Source organism: Onychostoma macrolepis, chromosome 02, assembly GCF_012432095.1.
Source record: "Onychostoma macrolepis isolate SWU-2019 chromosome 02, ASM1243209v1, whole genome shotgun sequence".
Classification (NCBI taxonomy): domain Eukaryota; kingdom Metazoa; phylum Chordata; class Actinopteri; order Cypriniformes; family Cyprinidae; genus Onychostoma; species Onychostoma macrolepis.
The window spans coordinates 10328850-10350808 of NC_081156.1; the positions used below are offsets into that span (position 1 = coordinate 10328850).

Below are 21959 nucleotides of genomic sequence, written 5' to 3' on the forward strand. Positions count from 1 at the left end.
GTCAATACAGACTGATAAATCACAGAGATTCATAACACATGTACATGAAATATCTTGACGAGTGCAGTTTTCTTTTGTTCTTAGTGTATTACATTTAATCCCACCCGTCACAATAGTGACCATAAAAAAGGTTTTCATTTATAAAGCACTAAAAAACTTACTGACTGATGTTTTAGTGAATTTCCTGCAAATATGGAAGAAGAAGAAAAAAAAGAGTCTCAATTAAATATGTGCAGTATATGTGTCACATGGTTACTGCAAATTGTCACATGACCAAAGCAGTTTATTTACTGTTTGCACCTTGAGAAGATGATGACTGCATCAAACCTCCAAAACAAAAACCTAGTAAAGTGTGTTAACATAAAGGGTAACACTTTACAATAAGGTGTCATTTGTTAACATTAGTTAATGTATTAACTAACATGAACAAGCAATGAACAATACATTTATTACACTATTTATTAAACTTTGTTAATGTTAGTTAATGAAAACACAGTTGTTCATTGTTTATTCATGTTAGTTCACAGTGCATTAACTAATGTTAACAAACACAACTTGTGATTTTAATAATGCATTAGTAAATGCTGAAATTAACATTAACTAAGATTAATAAATGCTGTAGAAGTATTGTTCATTCTTAGTTCATGTTTACTAATGTTGTTAACTAATGAACCTTATTGTAAAGTGTTACCACATAAAGATATGACAAAGATTTTGGTATGCATTATATTTAAGGTGTCTAGTATTAATTCACATATATTCAGTTTTGCTGAGTGTTGTAATAGAATGAATAAACATGTTGATGGTGACCGCTGGGATAACGGTGAATTTAGGTATACGTATAAATCCAATTGCAGTTGTTAGTGAAAATTACACTAAAATGTTGCAATGAAAAAATATTGCACTAAATTAAAAGTTCAAATGTTACAAATAAGTTACAATATTGATTTTATAGCACTAATATAAAATGTTTTATGATGTATGTTACAAAAGAGTAACAATTTTGAAATATGTCGATGGTTGTATTTTTTCTCTTTTTTTATCTCAGTATTGCTAGTAGTGTTGTATAATGGTTTTTATGCATAATAAGTAACATTAGAATGTAATCAAACAGTTTAAAATAACTGGGCTAAGATATATAATAATTTTGATGACTGCAGAGCAGCGTTGTGTAAGTTACTCTAAAAACATAATTAATTACTAATTACATCTGCAACAGTGTAATTAGATTACTGTACAAATTACTCTCTCCAAAAACTATTTAATTACTTATTACTAATTACTTTCTAAATCCTATATCAACCTCCACAAGTTAATGATATGAGGATAGACATGAAACGGTTCTTTTAATTCTTCAAGTAACTACTTAAATTATTCTGCTCACAATTTAGATTAGAGTCCAATTTTCACTATTAACTATGACTTTTGCCTCAATATATGCCTAATTACTGCTTATTAATACTTAATAAAGTAGTTGTGTAACGGGGCGAATGAGACGTGAGACGTGCGGATCCATTTGCAGGCTTTTATTAGACAGAGATGTGGTTATAACAGGCATTGTTAAATTTAAGAATTGGGTAGGATTAAGAATTTAGAATAAGGTCTCGCAGAATAAGACATTAATATGTGCTTTTTAAGTAATAATAAACAACCAATATCCCAGTAATATTCATGCTAATAACCAACAAGTTAATAGTGAGAATTGGACACTAAAGTGTTACCAATATTCTTATTAACTCACCAAAGTATTTAAATTGAGAAGGGTACATAAAAACATGCATTTTAAGGTGAGACTTAGATTAGAATTTTGATGTTAAATCCACTATAAATGTTCTACAGTCTATACACAGTATTGCGTTCAATTACATAAGAAGTAACTGTAATTACATTACAGAAAAAAGAAAAAAAATTACATTACAGAATAAAATAAGAGTAATCCCTTACTTTAATTGAATTACTTTCCCCTTACTTAGTAATTAGTTACACCCAACACTGCTGCAGAAATATGTTAATTCAGTACACACATTGTAGCACCGCTCACAATTATGACTGACCATAGAACACAATCCCCCCCCCCCCCCATGAAAAAAATGGGATTAAATGTGTTAAACCCCTTCTTCTGTGTGTGTGTGTGTGTCAGGTGGGCTGCATGCCGTGGCTCTGGCCGGCTAACTCCACACGCTCCATCGTGATCATCGACGCGTCCGCAGGGCTGAACCGCACCATGGCCGAGCTGCCGTGTGAAGGAGCGCAGTATGCCTTGCTGTGCTGCATGCTGGGAACTCTGAGCGTGGCATTGTTCCTGCGAGTGTCCTGGCTGTCCAAACTCCTGCTGCTGCTGCTGCTGCTGCTGCTGTACATCAGCGTGCTGGAGCTCAGCGGATTCAGACGCTCCTCGGGGTGAGAGATGCTTACACACCATCACCACTACTGATCAACCAAAGCTAAGCTCAGAATCTGCTCTACCAGTCAAAAGTTTCTAAATAGTGAGATTAATGTTTTTTAAAGGAGTTTCTTCTGCTCACCAAACCTGCATATTATTTGATCCAAACTACAGAAAAAGCAGTAATATTGTGAAATATTTTTACTATTTAAAATAACTGCTTTCTATTAGAATATATGTTAAAAAGTAATTTATTCCTGTGACTTCAAAGCTGAATATTCAGCAGCATTACGCCAGTCTTCAGTGTCACATGATCCTTCAGAAATCATTATTATTATTATTATTATTATTATTATTATGTTGAAAACAGCTGAGTAGAATTTTTTTCTTTGATGAATAGAAAGTTCAGAAGAACAGCATTTATCTGAAATAGAATTTTTTTGTAACAATATAAATGTCTATATCATCAATTTAGAGTATCCTTGTTAAATAAAAGTATTAATTGCTATAATTCCGCCCCTCCAAAAAAAAAAAAAAAAAATATATATATATATATAATGATTATAATGATAATAATAATAAAAATATTTCTTGAGCAGCAAATCAGCATATTAGAATGATTTCTGAAGGATCATGTGACACTGAAGACTGGAGTAATGATGCTGAAAATACAGCTTTGAACACAGGAATACATTATATTTCAATATATATATATATATATATATATATATATAGCAGTTATTTAAAATAGTAAAAAAAAAAGTACAATATTACTGCCTTTGCTGTAGTTTGGAGCAAATAAATGCAGGCTTGGTGAGCAGAAGAGAATTCTTTTTAAAAAAAACATTAAAAATCTTACTGTTGAAAAGTGTAGAACCTGACTCTCTGCAGCGTGTGTCCATTAAAAGCGTGTGTTCTGCTGAGCTGAATCTCTGTGATTGTGTGCAGGACGGTGTTGTTGAGCGCTCGTGGTCTGGAGCCCATCCTCTCTCTGCTGCTGTTCTTCACCGCTCTCGCCCTTCACTCCAGACAGATGGAGCTCAAGCTGCGCCTGGACTTCCTCTGGGCCACTCAGGTACAGCAGAGCATCACAGACTGGGGTCAGACCTCCTCATACTCCTCCCACCGCTGCCATCCATTCATTCCCAGCACCGCTCATCTCCTGTAGGGGCGCTGGGACGTTAAACTGTTTGAGTGTTTTTGAATGAAGTCTCTTCTGCTTATCAAGGATGCATTTATCTGATCAAAATGCAGTAAAAACCAGGGTATTATAGTTCAAACTAAAAATGAAACTAAAATAAACCATTAAAAAAACAATTTTGTTACTTGAAAAACAAATGTTAACTGAAATTAAATATTTAAAACCTTTTTATTTCAGCTAGTTTCCAAGGCAATATTTCTCATTTTAATTTCACTTAAAATAGCTAAAACTAAAACTGAAATAAAAATGAATAAAACTAAAACGTAAAAAATAAAAACTGCTAATCTGACAAAAACACACGACTTTAAAGTTAAAATGAAAACAGAATATACAGTATATAAATAAAAACTGGTTTAAAATATAAATTTTAGTGCTGTTAAATATTATTAAAGTTGTTTTCTATGTGAATATCTGTTGAAATGTAATTGATTGCTGTGATCAGAGCTGAATTTTCAGCAACATTACTCCAGTCTTCAGTGTCACATGATCTTCAGAAATTATCTGCATACAGTATTAGATTAAAACACTTTATTAATCCCTGTAAAGGGAAACTCATTTGCCATCATTACACAATACAAACAACATACAAGATTTACACAACTCCATTAAAAAACCTAACAGCAGCAGGAATAAAAGACCTTCTAAAACGCTGTGTAGAGCACCGAGGCATCACTAATCTTCCACTAAATGAACTTTTAAGTCCACTAAAAATACAGTGTAGTGGATGACCTTTGTAAGACAAAAACATTTTTACTTTTGTCCCTGTTCTCTTCTCCACAATTACCTCAAGTCAATCAGGATTGAGGCCAATAACCGATCCAGCCTTTCTAATCGATTTATTAATCCTATTTTTATCATCGACTGTGACACTACATCCCCAGCAGAGCACTGCATTAAACAAAACACTGGCCATGATTCCCTGATAGAAAACATAAAGAAGCTTCCTACTGATGCCAATGTAACTCAGGAAGAATAATCTTGATTGTGCCTTCTTAAAAACAGCCTCACTGTTCTTCTTCCAATTTAATTTACTGTCCAGATGTACACCAAGATATTTATAAGACTGAACAATCTCTGCTTTCTGACCTTTAATTGTCACTGGTACTATCACTTCTTTATTTCTTCTAAAATCGATTATCAACTCCTTAGTCTTCTCCACATTCAGTTTTAGGAAATTTTCATCACACCGTGTAACAAATAACTCTACCTCTCTTCTATAGTCCACATCAATACCCTAATTAATTAAACCCACAAGGGCATCATCATCTGAAAACGTTTGTATACAACAAGATGTCTGAGTGTGCCTATAGTCAGCGGTATACAGTGAAAACAGAAAAGGTGATAAAACTGTACCTTGTGGGACTCCTGTTTTAGTCAAAATAATATCAGACATTTTATCACCCAGCCTAACTAACTGAGGTTGACCTAAAAGATAGTCCAGTACCCACATAATAGTTGTAGTATGTAGGCTAAAACACGGCAATTTATCAGCCAAAACATGTGGTTGTATTGTATTAAAAGCACTAGAAAAATCAAAAAACAAAATCAAAATCAAAAAATCCTAATAGAAATAGCAGTTGTTTCCAAATGACTATAAATATTGTGCAACATAAGAAGTATGGCATCATCAACTCCCACACCTTTCCTGTATGCGAATTGTAAAGGATCTTGAAAAACTGACGAAGAAAAAAAAAGTGAATGAAGAACAGAACACAACTGATCAGCACAGACTTTCAAAGTACGTGGGTGAATACCATCTGGGCCTGCTGCTTTGTTGGTCTTGAGGCACTTTAACTGCTGACGAACCTCATGAGAAGCAGAAAAAGCCAACGCATCAAACCTTGCAAAAAATTTATTTACCTCATTCACATTCAATCCAGACCAACAAATACTGTTATTTTTAGTTTAATAACCAGCAAGAGATTTCAAACCATTCCATGGGCCCCATGTGTTACAATTAAACATTTGTTCTTCCACTCTTTCTCTTTCACTCTTTTTAGCTCCTTCTGAGCAGTCTTAATTTGATTCCTGTCACCACTGAAAAAAGCAGCCTTTTTCCTATTAATGGCTGCTTTAACCTCCCTGGTCACCCACGGTTTATTATTAGGGAACATTGTAATTTTTTTACGTGGAATGACTGACTCAACACAATAATTTATATAACCAGTGACTTTGTCAGAAATGCTATCCAAGTCATCATCATCAAAAAACACTGACCAGTCCGTGCAATCAAAACATCCTTTTAACCTTTCACAGGCGTCCTCTGACCACACACACACAGTCTTAGAGCCAATTGGCTGATTTCGAATTACAGGAGAGTATCTAGATACCAAAGAAATTAAATTATGGTCCGATTGCCCCAATGGTGGAAGCCTCTTTGCAGTATAGCTGTCTTTAACATTCGTATTAGGACATATTACCATTTGCTTGAAAGTGGGTAAGTTAGCCGAGAGCGAACTATGATTAAAATCCCCATTAATTATAACCAATGCATCCAGGGAAGATTGTTGCATATCATAGGTGACTCTTGAAATTATTTCCGTGGCCAACCTTCCATTTCCAGATGGAGGAATATAGACCATTTGAACAATAACATGGGAAAACTCTCTGGGCAAATAATACAGTCGGCAAGCAGTTTGATGTTCTGATCACAAATTGTCTCTTTCACCGTAACATGATCAGGATGACACCACCGATCGTTCACAAAAAGGCACAAACCTCCTCCCAATTTTTTACTAGTCCTCTCTGAATCTCTGTCCAGTCTGCAAAGTGAGAAACGTTCCATTTTCACATGAGAGTCTGGTATTCTGTCAGACAGCCAAGTCTCTGTAAAACACAGTAGGCTGCTCTGTCGAAAAAGGCGATCATGCCGCACAAAAGCAGACAGTTCATCCACTTTATTAACCAAGGAGCGGACGTTTCCCATTATCACTGCAGGTAACACAGGTTTATACCTCCGCCGACTGTTCCTGACCCAAACTCCTCCTCTGCGACCCTTCTTCCTGATCTTAAAATTGATTTCCGACAGATTAACGTCAGGAACAAATCCACCCAAAGCAGAATGCCACAACTCCAAGAGCTCCAGACGGCTGTAGGTGATGAAGGGTGGGCATGGCCTCGGTTGACTTCCGTCCTGCAGGCCCAGTGTCTGAGTAACTCTCCCCAGAGCCAAAAAAGGCAAACCAACGTACGAATGTTAAATACCGTCATATCGACATCGTCAGGATTCAGTCCAATTTAAAAATTATGCATCCAATAATTAAAAAATTATTTTAATGCACATGAAACACAAGAAAAAAACGACACACACACATGCTCTTCATACAGGTGGCCGAGTCGCCAGCAAAGGGGCGGCGCCTGCGAATGACTTTAATACATCCATGTGTTCACACACAGCGCCGGGATGAAAAAATTACATGATGATGTAAAATTAGGTGATGAACCAGTTTTTGGTGATTAAACCAATTGACTGAAAATAACTTTCTGAAAGAACTTTGATCATTATTAATCTGCAATACAAGGTGTTTTAAGCAGGCTCTCATTCAGCCTGTGTTTTCTGGCTTTGACTGGAGTCTTTGGGTCTTACATTCATCTTTCAAAAGCCATTTATAACAGTCAGTAACACATTTGAGTCACAATATGGAAGCGGTTACTTATTCTAAGTTCCAGTTGGAAAAGGGAGAGAAAGAGCGATACGAGAGCATGAAATGATCATTGATGCTAACAATGGCTCATTTTAGACTTTATCTGATACCTTATATAAAAATATCTGCAAAATGCTGCAAATAACAATAATCAAGTATTCCAGAGGACAGTGTGATAAAGTGTATGTATCCTGCTGTACTGTGACAGTATGCCTGTGTGTGTGTGTTCAGGCGGAGGAGGAGAGAGACGGCATGGAGAAAGTCAAACTGGACAACAAGAGGATCCTGTTCAACCTGCTGCCGGTTCATGTGGCTCAGCACTTTCTGCTGTCCAACCCCAGAAACATGGTGAGAGCTCGCCGTAGCGCTGTGTGACGGTGGTGTTGTGTCATAAACACCGAGCTGACTATGTGCTTCTGCTGTGACAGGATCTGTATTACCAGTCCTATGCTCAGGTCGCGGTTCTGTTCGCTTCCATTCCCAACTTTAATGACTTCTACATCGAGCTGGACGGAAACAACATGGGCGTGGAGTGTCTGCGGCTGCTCAACGAGATCATCGCCGACTTCGACGAGGTCTGTGGGTTTAGTATCCAGATGCTTTATTCGTTTATTTTCCATTTTCATTTTATTTAAAGTTTTAGTAATTTTGTTGTGTTTTTGTTGTTTTTTGTAGGTTTTCAATTAAGTTTTAGTTATTTTAGAACAATAAGTTAAACTAAATAAAAATGAGAAATGTTGCTTTGGCCACTATATTTAGTTTTATTTCAGTTCAGTTCCCTTACTTGAAATAAAATAAATGTTAACTGAAATAGAATATATATATAAAAAATAAAAAATTAATTATTTTATTACAGCTAGTTAACAAGGCAACATTTCTCAATTTAATTTCGTTCAAAAGGGTTATAACATGAGAAATCAAATTTGCCTTGATCCTTGGGCAAGAGGTCTTTGTACCATTAAAACATCCTGCAAGTTTCATAGCTGAAACTGTCCTCCTCTTTAGCATTTAATTAAGCATTTAAGCTCTAAAGCATTTATTTAATCAATGAAGCTCCAAACACGGCTCGTTTGGATCTGAGGTGCAAAATGACGTCACCTGGGCACAAACATTTGCATAAACACGCCTCCAGAGCAACACATCAATGAATAGTCTTCTTCTCACCATAGGCCCCGCCCACTGGTGTTCAGTCTCTAACGGCTGACACTTGATTGCGCTGAATGTGAGCGTCGCGTTATGTCAAAAGCAAATAGAAATGACAATCGCTGCCGCAATCTTGTCTATACTGGATACAGTATACAGATGTGTGTTTGCTTTCTGACATTCGCTTTGACGCATTTTGTTTAAACAGCTCGTTCACGTCTTTGTTCAGATATCAGAAGGATCCCATAAGGAACAAGAGGATAGTTTATTTTTAATGGCCTCCCATATCATGTCTAAGGATTTTGTTTTATAAACGAGGCACAGAGTCATGGAGAGTCACAAAGAAACATTTGTTGAAAGATGAAGCGGAACTAGATCTGACTGCAGCTGCAGCACAAACCATAAGGAAATGATTTCATAATGCTTTGCCTGGAAATTACTGTTTTATTTTGATTACGTTGTCAAAACTTGCATGCAATAGTGAGGGGGCGTTGATACTGTTTCCTATGCAGTGATGTTAGCAATCATAACAGTGGCCAAATACTGACAAGCCTGACAGGACCCGTCCCTTAAAAACAGCCTGTTTCTGAGAGTTCAGAATGGGGGTTGAAAATAATCATTTTCCACATACTGTATGTATGTGTTTTTTGTTGTGCAAAAAAGTACATTATAAGTAAACCTAAAGGAATATATTAAAATAATAATAATTTAAAAAAATGTGTAATAAAACCGGAATAAAAATGAAAACAAAATAAAATCTAATAAAAATGACAAAATAAAAAACACAATTACTCAAACTTAAAGTTAACTTAAAATTCAACTTTAAATAAAAGCAGACGATATAAAAATACAATCCAATTCAAAATATTAACCAAAACTATAGGAGTATCTCAAAGATACTAAAATAACATTTATCTCAAGCAGTAGGTTTAGTTTCAGTTTGTTAGATGTAGTAAATTTTAATAACCCTACTCTGAATCCAATCCATCCCGTATTTCCACCGTGTTGCAGCTCATGGACAAAGAGTGTTATAAAGACATTGAGAAGATCAAGACCATCGGCAGCACGTATATGGCCGCGGTGGGTTTGGTACCCACCATCGGAACCAAGGTCACTAAACCAGCTACACAGGACATAATGCAGAGTAATACTTACAGAGCATTTGTGAACAGCATTCGTTTACTCTTTTACAGGCAAAGAAATCCACAGCAGAGCACCTGAGCACCATAGCAGACTTCGCCATCGAGATGTTTGATGTTCTGGATGAAATCAACTATCAGTCATATAATGATTTTGTCTTGAGAGTGGGTAAGTGTGCTAGACTCCAATCCTTTAGCAAATCTGCAATTTTTCTACCATTTGTAAAACATTTTAGAACGTTTGAGAAAGGTTTTCACAAACCTGTTTCTAGTGATGTATTCTCACATCCTCATTCTCAGTGAACGCAGAAGGGGTTGTGGATGTTTTCTGATGGTTTATTTGTGAATGTTCAGGCATTAATGTGGGTCCGGTGGTGGCTGGGGTCATCGGGGCCCGCCGGCCACAGTATGATATCTGGGGAAACACGGTGAACGTGGCCAGCCGCATGGACAGCACCGGAGTGCCTGGGAAGATACAGGTACATTCACGCTAAAGATAATTCTGTGACTGTGTAAATATCACAATAATGCATACATTCTCTAAATATCATGCAAGTAATTGTTTGAGCTGGACATACCAAAAAAAAAAAAAATCCCTTTTCTAAAATTTACACCTTTTTTTTGGTTACACTTTATTTTGATAGTATAGTCCACTAGACATTCTACTAACTATAAGTAACTTTGTAACTACATATCAACTACATATCAACTAATTCTCATTAATTTGTAACTACATGTCTACTAACTCTCAGTAGGGTAGGTTTAGGGTTAGTAGAATAAGTTGACATATACTTGCAAAGTTTCTCATAGTCAGTATGTTGTATGTTGTGGACTCATCAAAATAAAGTGTTAGAAGATATTAAGCAGACAGTCTACTAATACTCTAATGACTGCTAGTTGGCATGTAGTTGCAAAGTTACTTACTGTTAGTAGAATGTCTAAAGTGGACTATCGAAATAAAGTGTTACCTTTTTTTTTTACTGAAATAAATTAGTATATTTCTAACAAATAAAATTTTTAAGAAAAACGTCATATTTTTGCTATATTTCAATCAAAATATTTAAGAAATTGTACTGATCAGAACTATAATTATTACTTATTCCATATCAATATTCTATAGGTTTAACCCTAATCCTAACTAAGAAATTAAGTTAACTATCGTAAGCAAAGAGAGGGAAATTTGATTTCCCAGCATGCTTTGATGTAGACTCTATAAAGAGACTAAATGTTGAAATGAAGTCTTATTTTGTGTGTTTCTGCACAAAATGAATATTGCAGATATGTTAATGTTTAATGTTAATAATTACCTGCTATTTTTAGCAAATTCAAATTAAATATCAAGTTAATTTATAAAGATTGTTTTTAAATTGGCTAACTCAAATACAGTATCTGAGTTAGCGTAACGTGTTGGGTCTGCTCAGTTTTATTTGTCATAATGGCAAATGTAGTTATTCAGATTTACTTTAATTTTTTACTTGCATTTACTCAATTTACAGTATATGGTATATTTCATTGCTTTCACAGCTTCAAAATTTACTCAGTATTTTAAGAGTAAAAATGTTTCACCCACAAACTAAGTACATAGTTTATATTTTTAGAGTGTGTATGATATACGATACATGTCTGTATGGGTGAATTTCACAAAAACACATGCCCATGCCATGTGTCAAAACCAAAAGAAAAAAATACATTTTGCATTAAGAATGTAAAGCTTGTTTTTAGGCATATTTACTTTTTTATAGTGTGATGTTGTTTTCATAGCAATTAAGTAATTTCCCCTAAAATGATAATTGTTGTAATGCAAAAAAAAAAAAAAAATTTCAATTAAATGTAGCATTTGTTGTACCTTCTTTCATTTGTGATGATTTAGCTAATGATAATAATAGGAATACTCACAGAAGTGAGTACACCCCTCACATTTTTTTGTAAATATTTTATTATATCTTTTCATGTGACAACACTGAAGAAATGACACTTTTCTACAATGTAAAGTAGTGAGTGTACAGCTTGTATAACAGTGTAAATTTGCTGTCCCCTCAAAATAACTCAACACACAGCCATTAATGTCTAAACTGCTGGCCACAAAAGTGAGTACACCCCTAAGTGAAAATGTCCAAATTGGGCCCAATTAGCCATTTTCTCTCCCCGGTGTCATGTGACTCGTTAGTGTTACAAGGTCTCAGGTGTGAATGGGGAGCAGGTGTGTTAAATTTGGTGTTATCGCTCTCACTCTCTCATACTGGTCACTGGAAGTTCAACATGGCATCTCATGGCAAAGAACTCTCTGAGGTTCTGAAAAAAAGAATTGTTGCTCTACATAAAGATGGTGTAGGCTATAAGAAGATTGCCAAGACCCTGAAACTGAGCTGCGGCACGGTGGCCAAGACCATACAGCGGTTTAACAGGACAGGTTCCACTCAGAACAGGCCTCGCCATGGTCGACCAAAGAAGTTGAGTGCACGTGCTCAGCGTCATATCCAGAGGTTGTGTTTGGGAAATATACGTATGAGTGCTGCCAGCATTGCTGCAGAGGTTGAAGGGGTGGGGGGTCAGCCTGTCAGTGCTCAGACCGTACGCCGCACACTGCATTAAATTGGTCTGCATGGCTGTCATCCCAGATGGAAGCCTCTTCTAAAGATGATGCACAAGAAAGCCCGCAAACAGTTTGCTGAAGACAAGCAGACTAAGGACATGGTTTACTGGAACCATGTCCTGTGGTCTGATGAGACCAAGATAAACTTATTTGGTTCAGATGGTGTCAAGCGTGTGTGGCGGCAACCAGGTGAGAAGTACAAAGACAAGTGTGTCTTGCCTACAGTCAAGCATGGTGGTGGGAGTGTCATGGTCTGGGGCTGCATGAGTGCTGTCGGCACTGGGGAGCTACAGTTCATTGAGGGAACCATGAATGCCAACATGTACTGTGACATACTGAAGCAGAGCATGATCCCCTCCCTTCGGAGACTGGGCCGCAGGGCAGTATTGCAACATGATAACAACCACTGCCTTGCTAAAAAAGCTGAGGGTAAAGGTGATGGACTGGCATCCTCAAACGGAAGGTGGAGGAATGCAAGGTCTCTAACATCCACCAGCTCCGTGATGTCGTCATGGAGGAGTGGAAGAGGACTCCAGTGGCAACCTGTGAAGCTCTGGTGAACTCCATGCCCAAGAGGGTTAAGGCAGTGCTGGAAAATAATGTTGGCCACACAAAATATTGACACTTTTTGGACCCAATTTGGACATTTTCACTTAGGGGTGTACTCACTTTTGTGGCCAGCTGTTTAGACATTAATGACTGTGTGTTGAGTTATTTTGAGGGGACAGCAAATTTACACTGTTATAAAAGCTGTACACTCACTACTTTACATTGTAGAAAAGTGTCATTTCTTCAGTGTTGTCACATGAAAAGGTATAATAAAATATTTACAAAAATGTGAGACTTCTGTGAGATACTGTATATACATTGACATTACAGTAGTGAGAATTTGGGCTCATGATAAAACATCCTCATGGTTCTGAACTGGCTTTATTTCTTTATGCTAAATAACTGTGTATAACCCACAGTGCATGTTATGGACCAGGGATATGCCTACCTACATAATTACACGCATGCACAAATAAATGTGTATGTAGAGTATATTGATTTGAGCATGGCTGATCTTCCAGGTGACGGAGGAAGTGAATCGTCTGCTTCAGAGCGACTATGATCTGGTGTGCCGTGGCAATGTCAGCGTGAAGGGCAAAGGTCAGATGGTGACGTATTTCCTGGAGGGTAAAGCGCAGGACCCGGGGAACCGAGCACCGCATCACACCGGCGGCCTGGAGCGCAGGGTTCACGCCATCGCCCGCTCCAGCAGCACACACACCAAAGCCGGCAGCACCGCGTCCATGGCCTCGGGGTTCGCCGCCCGGATCGGCGTGAGCAGCAGCGCTCAGGGCTCGCGAAGCGCTGCCGCTAACGTGCCTACGCTAGGAGAAGAGCAGGAGGTCAAAGGGGGGGAGATGTAGGACCTGCAGGAGGAAAGAATGAGCCGTCTTCCCTTTATTCACCTTCTCCAAACATATCCCTGCCCCAGCTGTGAACCGATCTTCACTGCACGCTCCTTTAAAGACTGTCTTTGCCACTATTTACCATCACATCAGTTCCTCCCGGATAAATTCAGGTCCTGTCCTGCATTTCTTTCCCTCCTGAATTATGAAAATAGTGGGACAGTGAAAGCCGTTTCAAGTTGATCCATGGATTCACAAAGAAACACAAAGGATTCTGTTTCGATGCAGGAACACCCAGCTTAAAGAAAAAGTACACTTCCATAACGTACTTAAAGTGCTCTATTTTCGCACACTAATTTTGTACTTAATATGCAAAAAAATTATTCTTTAGTACTTTTTAAGATAAACTTAATATCATCTAAGTGTACTCAACTGTGCTATTTTGGGACACCATGAAAATGAACTAAAATGCACTTTTAACATATTATCTCTGTATTTAAAAAATGTATTTAGTCACCACTTGTAGTACAATTGAACTATCATTCACACACTAGTACACTCAAGTGTACAACAAGTGGTGACTAAATACATTTTATAATATGTTAAAAGCGCATTTTAGTTTATATTCATGGTGTCCCAAAATAGCACAGATGACTACACTTAGATGATCTTAAGTTTATCTTAAAAAGTACTAAGGAATCATTTTTAGTATATTAAGTACAAAATGAGTGTGAGAAAATAGAGAACTTTAAGGACATTATGGAAGTACTTTTTTTTTTTTTAAACCTGAGCAATCAGAGCCTTGAATGATCTTCTGCAATGCGTCATTTCTCAATTTTTATGCCAACTTCTTATATGAGCTGTACATAGTAGATGTTCTTACAATCAGAGTTTGTGTATTTTTTGTATTAAACTCTCCAGTGCATTTGAATGAATGTGACACATTTATAATATATAGAGCAGCAATAGAAGCAGGACATGCTCTGCATCAGTGCATTAGATAGTGATTTCTGATTCTCACACACTCCTTCATCTTCATCACGTGAGAGCGTCCCACTCACATAACTAATGGTTGAGACTGGAGAAATCAAAGATCTCCAATGTTTCTATCTTGATGACACATTTACAGCTGCAAACAGTAATAATATCATAAAAATCAAGTTATATGACACTTCCAAAGCCTTACATCAGGACAGAATGATTATATATCAGTACATGCTGTTTCTAGCAGCATGTGTGTATATAGAACAAGAGAAATCAGGGAGTTTGATAACAGATTCATCCTCATCATCATCATCCTCGGCTGCAGTCACACTGAAAGACTGTTCTGACACTATAAACTACAATCTGATGTTTATATTCATACATACAGTGGAGCCCAAAACATCTGACACTGCACTGCAAAAGCTTCAGTTTATCATTCTCATGATTGAACTTATTTTTTTATTACAAATTCCATTAGTAGAATCAAATAGAGTGAGGTGTAGTTACTGGAGCGAATTTAAAAAAAAAATGAATGTGAAAGTGTCACACTCATTTACTTACGGTAACAGAATATTTGCAATTGCAAATTGCTAATTATGACTGTTGTTTATTATAGTAGTTATCTGGTGTTTATTAATGCTCTCAAAATGATAGCACAAAAAACATTATACAGTGTATACACTGTATAATGTTTTTTGTGCTAACATTTTCAGAGCATATATATATATATATATGTATATATATATATATATATATATATATATATATCAATGTTTTAAAACATTAAAAAATGTAAAGAAACATTAAAAACAACTTTGAACATTCATAGAACATTCAGAAATATTGTTTTCATAATTTAATGGGTATGTTAGCAAAACATTTGCAGAGCATATTTTTGTCAGCTTGCTATTTATTAAATGTCATAACTTAGTTTAAATGATGTTTCTTTCCAGATTCAAACTATATTTTGTATCTTAGATTGTCAGTGTGGTGTCAGACGTTTGGACCCCACTGTATGTGTATGTTGTGATAAAGTGTGTGATTAGCAGGGACAAACCTCTACATGCTGAATATGTGCCAATTATATGAAATCTCAATCTGAAGTGTAATGATTGGACTCGATTCTGTCATCAGCATTCACTGTAATAATATCAGCATGGCATTCACATGATTGAAACTCAAATACTCTATGTTTTACACAGTAAGAGAACTATGTGCAAAAGAGGTTTTCACTCTTGAATGTGTGACATGCTACTGAAGCTTTTACCTTAGCGAGGCGGATGGTTTGATGTTAAAGAGGTCAGTTATGTGTAGTCTATGTGGGCACAAGGGTACAGTGACCATCTACTGACACAGAGGTCAACAACCTGTCCATGAGGAATACACACACGCACACGCACACACACACACACACACGCACACACACACACACACACACACAGTGTATAGATCTCTGTAGACTGGTGCATGTTTACAAGCACAAAACTCATTCTCTGATTCTGTACATTTTTGAGACTGTTTGTGAGGAGAAACAATGACTCTTTCTATATTTCTATGGCAAATGTTTATTTTCATGCTGATGTTTTGAATCATGACGCTTTTCTTCTTCAGGGTACGAATTGATCTCTCAGTCGCTCTCTGTACTGTCGATACAGTATTCTTGCCTTATTTGACATGCTTGCGGTGGTTGAAGTCATTTGCCTTTTAGCTCTTTGATATACAGAAGTGTATTTTGTAAATACAGCGATGTATGATATACTGTCCTTTGTAAAGCGTAAACATGAGCAATACAAGATTTTGTAATAAAGAGAGTATTGAAGTACAACTGTTCTCAACGGTTGACTATTGTTTTGATTTTTGGAGTGCTGCCTCAAAGACTCAACTCTCTGAATTATTTTTTTATTTTATTTTTGTCGGGGGTGGCTTTATGGATCTGTGAAGATCTATGAAGATCCCACTGGACTGTGTTTAGCTGAGTCTGGAGGAGTTTATTTCACAGATCCTACGGACAGTTCCTATGGTCCCAGCGCTTCCAAGTCCACTGGTCCTAAATCCGCTAGTCCCAAGTCTGATGGTCCCAAGATCTTAGTGTTCAAGTTTGGTGATCCGAAGTTTTGTGGTCCCTGTGCTCTCTAGTCCAGTTATCCTAAATCCAAGTCCAGTGGCCCTAACACTGCCTACTACGGTGGTCCCACATTTGGTAATCCCAGAGTTCCCTAGTCTGGTGGTTATGAGTCTGTTGGTCTCAGATCTCGTTGTCCCAGCACTCCCTAGTCCAGTGGTCCCCAGTTCTGTTGTTCCAGTGCTTTTAAGTCCAGTGTTCCTGGAGTTTCCTGGGTCTACAGTAGTCCCGGAGGTTCTTCCCCTATCTTTTGTGCTTCTGGTAATGTCTGCCACCATCCTGTATGTCTGGCCATGCACACTAACTCCATCGGTCATCTCTAGCACTGAGGTGGCAGTGTCTGCTTGAGCTCCATCTGGGGCATCAGTGTCGCCTCCCAAACTACCTGTCAGGCCATCCCTGTCTGGTCTATCCCTCGCACAAAGGCTGTCTCGACGTTCCCTGTATTCCCTACCTGTACTGTAAAGGCCAAGAGTGCTGTCTCCGAATTCTCCATGTTTCCTGCCAGAGGTCTCCCACTCTGTTGGCTCTCCCGAATTCCCCTAGTCACCTGTTCTGCCCTGGTCCTTTCTTCCCCTGGATCCGTCTTGATCTTCTCCTCCATTTGGTCATTTGGTCTGCTGGCTTCCCAGAGATGTTTTGCTCTGCTGGCTCCACCATGGTCTCCAGCGCTCCCTGATGACCTCCATCTCCGCCGGCGCCCCCTTGGAGTTCTTCCTTTTCACAGTCCTGGCCTTCTGGTTCTTCCCTTCACCACCTTCCAGTTGAATTTTATTTATTCTGTGTATATTTTTCTGGGGGGCTATATCATGTATTTTCTGTTTGTGTTCCATGTGCATTTGTTTTGTAGCCTTTAGTTTGTAGTTTTGATTTGTTCCTGTTTCCGCCTCGATTGTTTGCTAGTGTATCAGTTCTGTTTTTCCTCCTAGTTCCTGTGTTTTATATCAGATGGTGATGATGATGATGTTGATGACATTTATTGTTGAAATGTATATCTGCATTTGGATCCTCTCTTGTTGTCTGAGTTCACCCCAGCATTACAGCTTTACACACTGCTGTCATATTAATTCATACTCAATGGCTTAATGTCATATTAATGTCAGTGATTCTTCTGCTAGACGACTCAAGTCATTGGATACCATCCTTCCACATTCATAATGAGAACATGATCACACTAAATCAGTGGTTTTTAATCGTGGTCCTGGGGAACCCTGAACTGCACATTTCTATAGCTGGGTTTCCATCAACCTGTGTTAATGCGCATTTTGAAGTATCGCATGAGAAACGAGTGATGGAAACGCCAAATTTAGAATAAAAATCCCTTAATTCACAGAAAAGTTTTCATGCTAGCTTGAGGTGGTTTTTGACTTGTTTCCGCTGATGGTGTCTTTCCAGTTCCTCCATAACAACATGGCAGCCAGCAGCAACAGGTGCATCTGGACAGATGAGAAAACCAAAATATTCCTTGGCCTTATTTTCAAAAAAAAATATATAACAGCCATTTTAGATGGTAAACAGCAATGGAATGCCACAATCTACCAGGAACTGCGAGACGATATGCTAGCTAAAGGATCTGAGAAGCCCTGGAATGTTTTACGAAGCAAATGGAAAAGTTTAAAATAGCAGTGCATGGCCAAGAAGTGGCAGCTCTCCCGAAGCGGTTTTGGGGGGAGAAACACCAAATTAAATTTTTTTGATGAAATGAATAGGATTCTCGGCTACAGATCTATCGTTACTAGTCTGTCTATCGGGATGGTACAAAGTTATTCATTTAAATTACTAGTTAAGATTTAAAGGTAAATGTGGGGGATTTTTTAACCTTGTGTTGTCATTTTTGCATATAGTGATGAATGACGAGGACATCAAGAACGAGCATGAAAACACACAGAGTACCGCTGATTCAGAAGGTACCATGAAGCCCTAATTCATAGCATTTTGCATCACATTTTGTTACAGCTGTTGTATCTACATTTGTAACTTAAACTTCTGAAGCCTCTGTTTACTTTGGAACTACTACATTATTATAACAATTGCTGGTCTAGTCACACACAATATTTCCACATCAGTGCTAATACAACTATTAGGATGGGAAGAGAGGTTTGTAGGCTAATGATAACATTAACTTTTTCCTTTTAAATTTAACAGAGTCAACAGATATTTCTGACTCTGTGGGTTCAGAACCAGACGGTGACAAATCTTTACCAAATGAATCCCAGCTCGATGGTTCCACAACATCAAGACGCCAACATTTCCGGGCCCGTTCATCTAAAAGGCCTACTCCTAGAAGTGGGGAGCTGACATCCTGCTTCGAAGCCCTCTTGAAACAACAGCAGGAGCAAGCTGACAAGGACAAAGAGAGTATCTGTCCATTTCCACTGTTCTTGGTCGTGCAGTTCAGTGCTTCGAGCGCTGTGCACAAGCTGCAGAGAGACAAGCGTGTGCTTATGAGGCCTTGGCTTATTTGGGGCAACAAGGCCATTTCCCTACACCCTCACTTGTCCCACACAATGAGCAGTCTACCTCCTACAACCAACGACCATCAACATCTTACAACCAACAGTGGTCTACCTCCAACAGCCCCCACCAGTCTATCCCTCACAAACAACATCATCCAATCCCCTACAATCAACGTTCAAGTACCCCTGCTGACACAAATGATACCAACGTGTCATTCACATCATACTTAAACCTGTAGTAGGTAGTGTTGTCAAAAGTACTGACTGCGATATCATTCGGTACTGAAATTTTAAAAACGTCCATTTCCCACTAAGAGTTGAGTGCTGTTTAACGTTTTTAAAATGTCAGTACCGAATGGTATCGCGGTCAGTATTTTAGACAACACTAGTAGTAGGTAGTAGGCAACAGAAACTGTTCCTTTTACAATCATTTTGTAACACACTACTGCCTTATTATATTTGTTTAAGGCCAATTGTTCTACTTGTAGTACCTGATGACCTCAGCTATGTTTTTGATCTTATTTTCAACTAAGGGAAAGAGTTATCTGTGTTAACAGATTGCACTATGCAAGACCATTGGAATAGTAGTGTGTATTTTCAGTTATGTCAGATTGGTACTTGATTTTGATTTTTGATTTTTTTTTAAATTGGCCTATGTTTTAAAAAGAATGCACAGTTCTAAGAAGTTGTCAAATGCACTCATAAAGGTGTATTTTTTTTTGTTGAAAGAGTTGTCTGTTTATGACTGCATTATCCGAGGAAAGAGCAAAACTTGAGTTATATGTTGATTGCACTTGCTAAGAAATAGCAAAATGCTCAGTTGCAGTACTTTTTTTGATTTTGTAATGCTTTAGTTACATGTTACAGTTACAATGTTAATGGTACTGTTTGTGCCTAAGCAAAATATCTTGTTTATTGTGTGCTTTACATTTGAACAATATCATTAAAAGCCTCTTCCTCATGTGAAAGGTTTGTACTGGAGAACCCTTTCATAAGCCATGGGATTAATGGGTAAGCTGGGTCTCCAGCTATGAGTAGAGGCACCTGCATGCCCTCTACATCTACGCTGGCTTGGATGTGTCTCTTAGGAAATCTGTTGAAAGAGTTATTTGAGAGTTATTTGTCATATGCATAGGTACAACCTACAAATATTGGGTGCTGATGTGCTACAAAGGTAATAAACTACAAATACAAATTTCAGTTTCACAACATACAGAAGTAAAAACAAAATGTCTACAATAATAGCATAGCCTTAGATTTTTAAGTGTACTAGAGGTAACCAACTGGAATTGGAATTTGGAATCATAAGCTTACCGGTACAAGTTAGAGTTGCTGAAGACAGCAGCATCATGCGCACTGCCGGGTGATCCAACACAAATATCTCTGATTTGATACTGATCATCCACAAGCGGTCTATGGAGGGCCATCCTTTCTGGTTCACATAGTCCCGGTATCCATCTGATGGGGGAAGTATCAGGATATGGATCCCATTCGGTGCGCCGTACACCTGCGGTACAACCTGTGCAACTGCTCAAGTGCAACAACAATCTTAACTGAGACAAATTTGCCCAGTTTTAATGGCTCCTTTCTTTCAAATCGCTGTCAGTGCGCTATTGCCTGTGCCTCAGGCAAGTCGGGTAATTTGACGAATTGGTTTAACATCTTAAACCGTATAGGTGGTTTTACTCACGCCGAATGTCTCTCCGATAACTCTGTATTCAGCACAGCTGGCCAACTTGTACAATGGCAATTCGTTTTTTGTTGCAATCGGACGTCGTCCAGGGAATTCAGTTGGCGCAACGGATGGACCAATAATGTTGCACAACATTTCAAATGTGCCCCCTGACATTCTGAAATGTCGTAGCCACAGGTTGGGCGTAAAATGTCTGGTCACTACGACCTCCCAAAAATCCTGTGGACATTGTCTTTCCCATAAGTATGGGGCTCGACGTCGTCTTAATACCCTTGCTGCCAGGGCATTCATCAAAAATTCTGCATTTCTTCTTCTGTGCACAGCATTATTTTTAGCAATTGCAAGCTGCACTGCTAGGACATTTATACAGTGGGGGAAACAAATTATTTGATCCCCTGCTGATTTTGTATGTTTGCCCACTGACAAAGAAATGATCAGTCTATAAGTTTAATGGTAGTTTTATTTGAACAGTGAGAGACAGAATAACAACAAAAAAAATCCAGAAAAACGCATTTCAAAAAAGTTATAAATTGATTTGCATTTTAATGAGTCAAATAAGTATTTGATCCCCTATCAATCAGCAAGATTTCTGGCTCCCAGGTGTCTTTTATACAGGTAAAGAGCTGAGATTAGGAGCACTCTCTTAAAGGGAGTCTCAGCTTGTTGCCTGTATAAAAGACACCTGTCCACAGAAGCAATCAATCAATCAGATTCCAATCTCTCCACCATGGCCAAGACCAAAGAGCTGTCCAAGGATGTCAGGGACAAGATTGTAGACCTACACAAGGCTGGGATGGGCTACAAGACCATCGCCAAGCAGCTTGGTGAGAAGGTGACAACAGTTGTTGCAATTATTCGCAAATGGAAGAAACACAAAATAACTGTCAATCTCCCTCGGACTGGGGCTCCATGCAAGGTCTCACCTCGTGGAGTTTCAATGATCATGAGAATGGTGAGGAATCAGCCCAGAACTACACGGAGGATCTTGTCAATGATCTCAAGGCAGCTGGGACCATAGTCACCAAGAGAACAATTAGTAACACACTACGCTGTGAAGGACTGAAATCCTGCAGCGCCTGCAAGGACCCCCTGCTCAAGAAAGCACATGTACAGCCCGTCTGAAGTTTGCCAATGATTCAGAGGAGAACTGGGTGAAAGTGTTGTGGTCAGATGAGACCAAAATCGAACACTTTGCCATCAACTCAAC

General features: G+C 38.1%; 1 protein-coding gene across 3 annotated transcripts in view; it reads left to right on the plus strand.

Annotated features, from left to right (window-relative positions):
• The window catches only part of adcy1b (adenylate cyclase 1b), a 63666-nt gene extending 44514 nt beyond the window's left edge, over positions 1-19152 (plus strand). The window contains exons 13-21 of one of the 3 annotated variants that reach the window (XR_009273646.1): positions 2141-2400; positions 3332-3458; positions 7460-7576; positions 7657-7803; positions 9383-9481; positions 9565-9679; positions 9865-9989; positions 18448-18510; positions 18749-19152. Coding sequence is in view for 2 of the 3 variants with exons in the window: in XM_058793343.1 (XP_058649326.1) it covers positions 2141-2400; positions 3332-3458; positions 7460-7576; positions 7657-7803; positions 9383-9481; positions 9565-9679; positions 9865-9989; positions 13174-13515 (1332 nt within the window). In the remaining variant the exon portion in view is untranslated. Of the gene's footprint in view, positions 1-2140; positions 2401-3331; positions 3459-7459; positions 7577-7656; positions 7804-9382; positions 9482-9564; positions 9680-9864; positions 9990-13173; positions 13819-18447; positions 18511-18748 lie in introns of those variants that run through there. The other 2 variants (XM_058793343.1, XM_058793353.1) reach the window with 2 other exon arrangements.
• The last annotated feature ends 2807 nt before the right edge of the window (positions 19153-21959 follow it).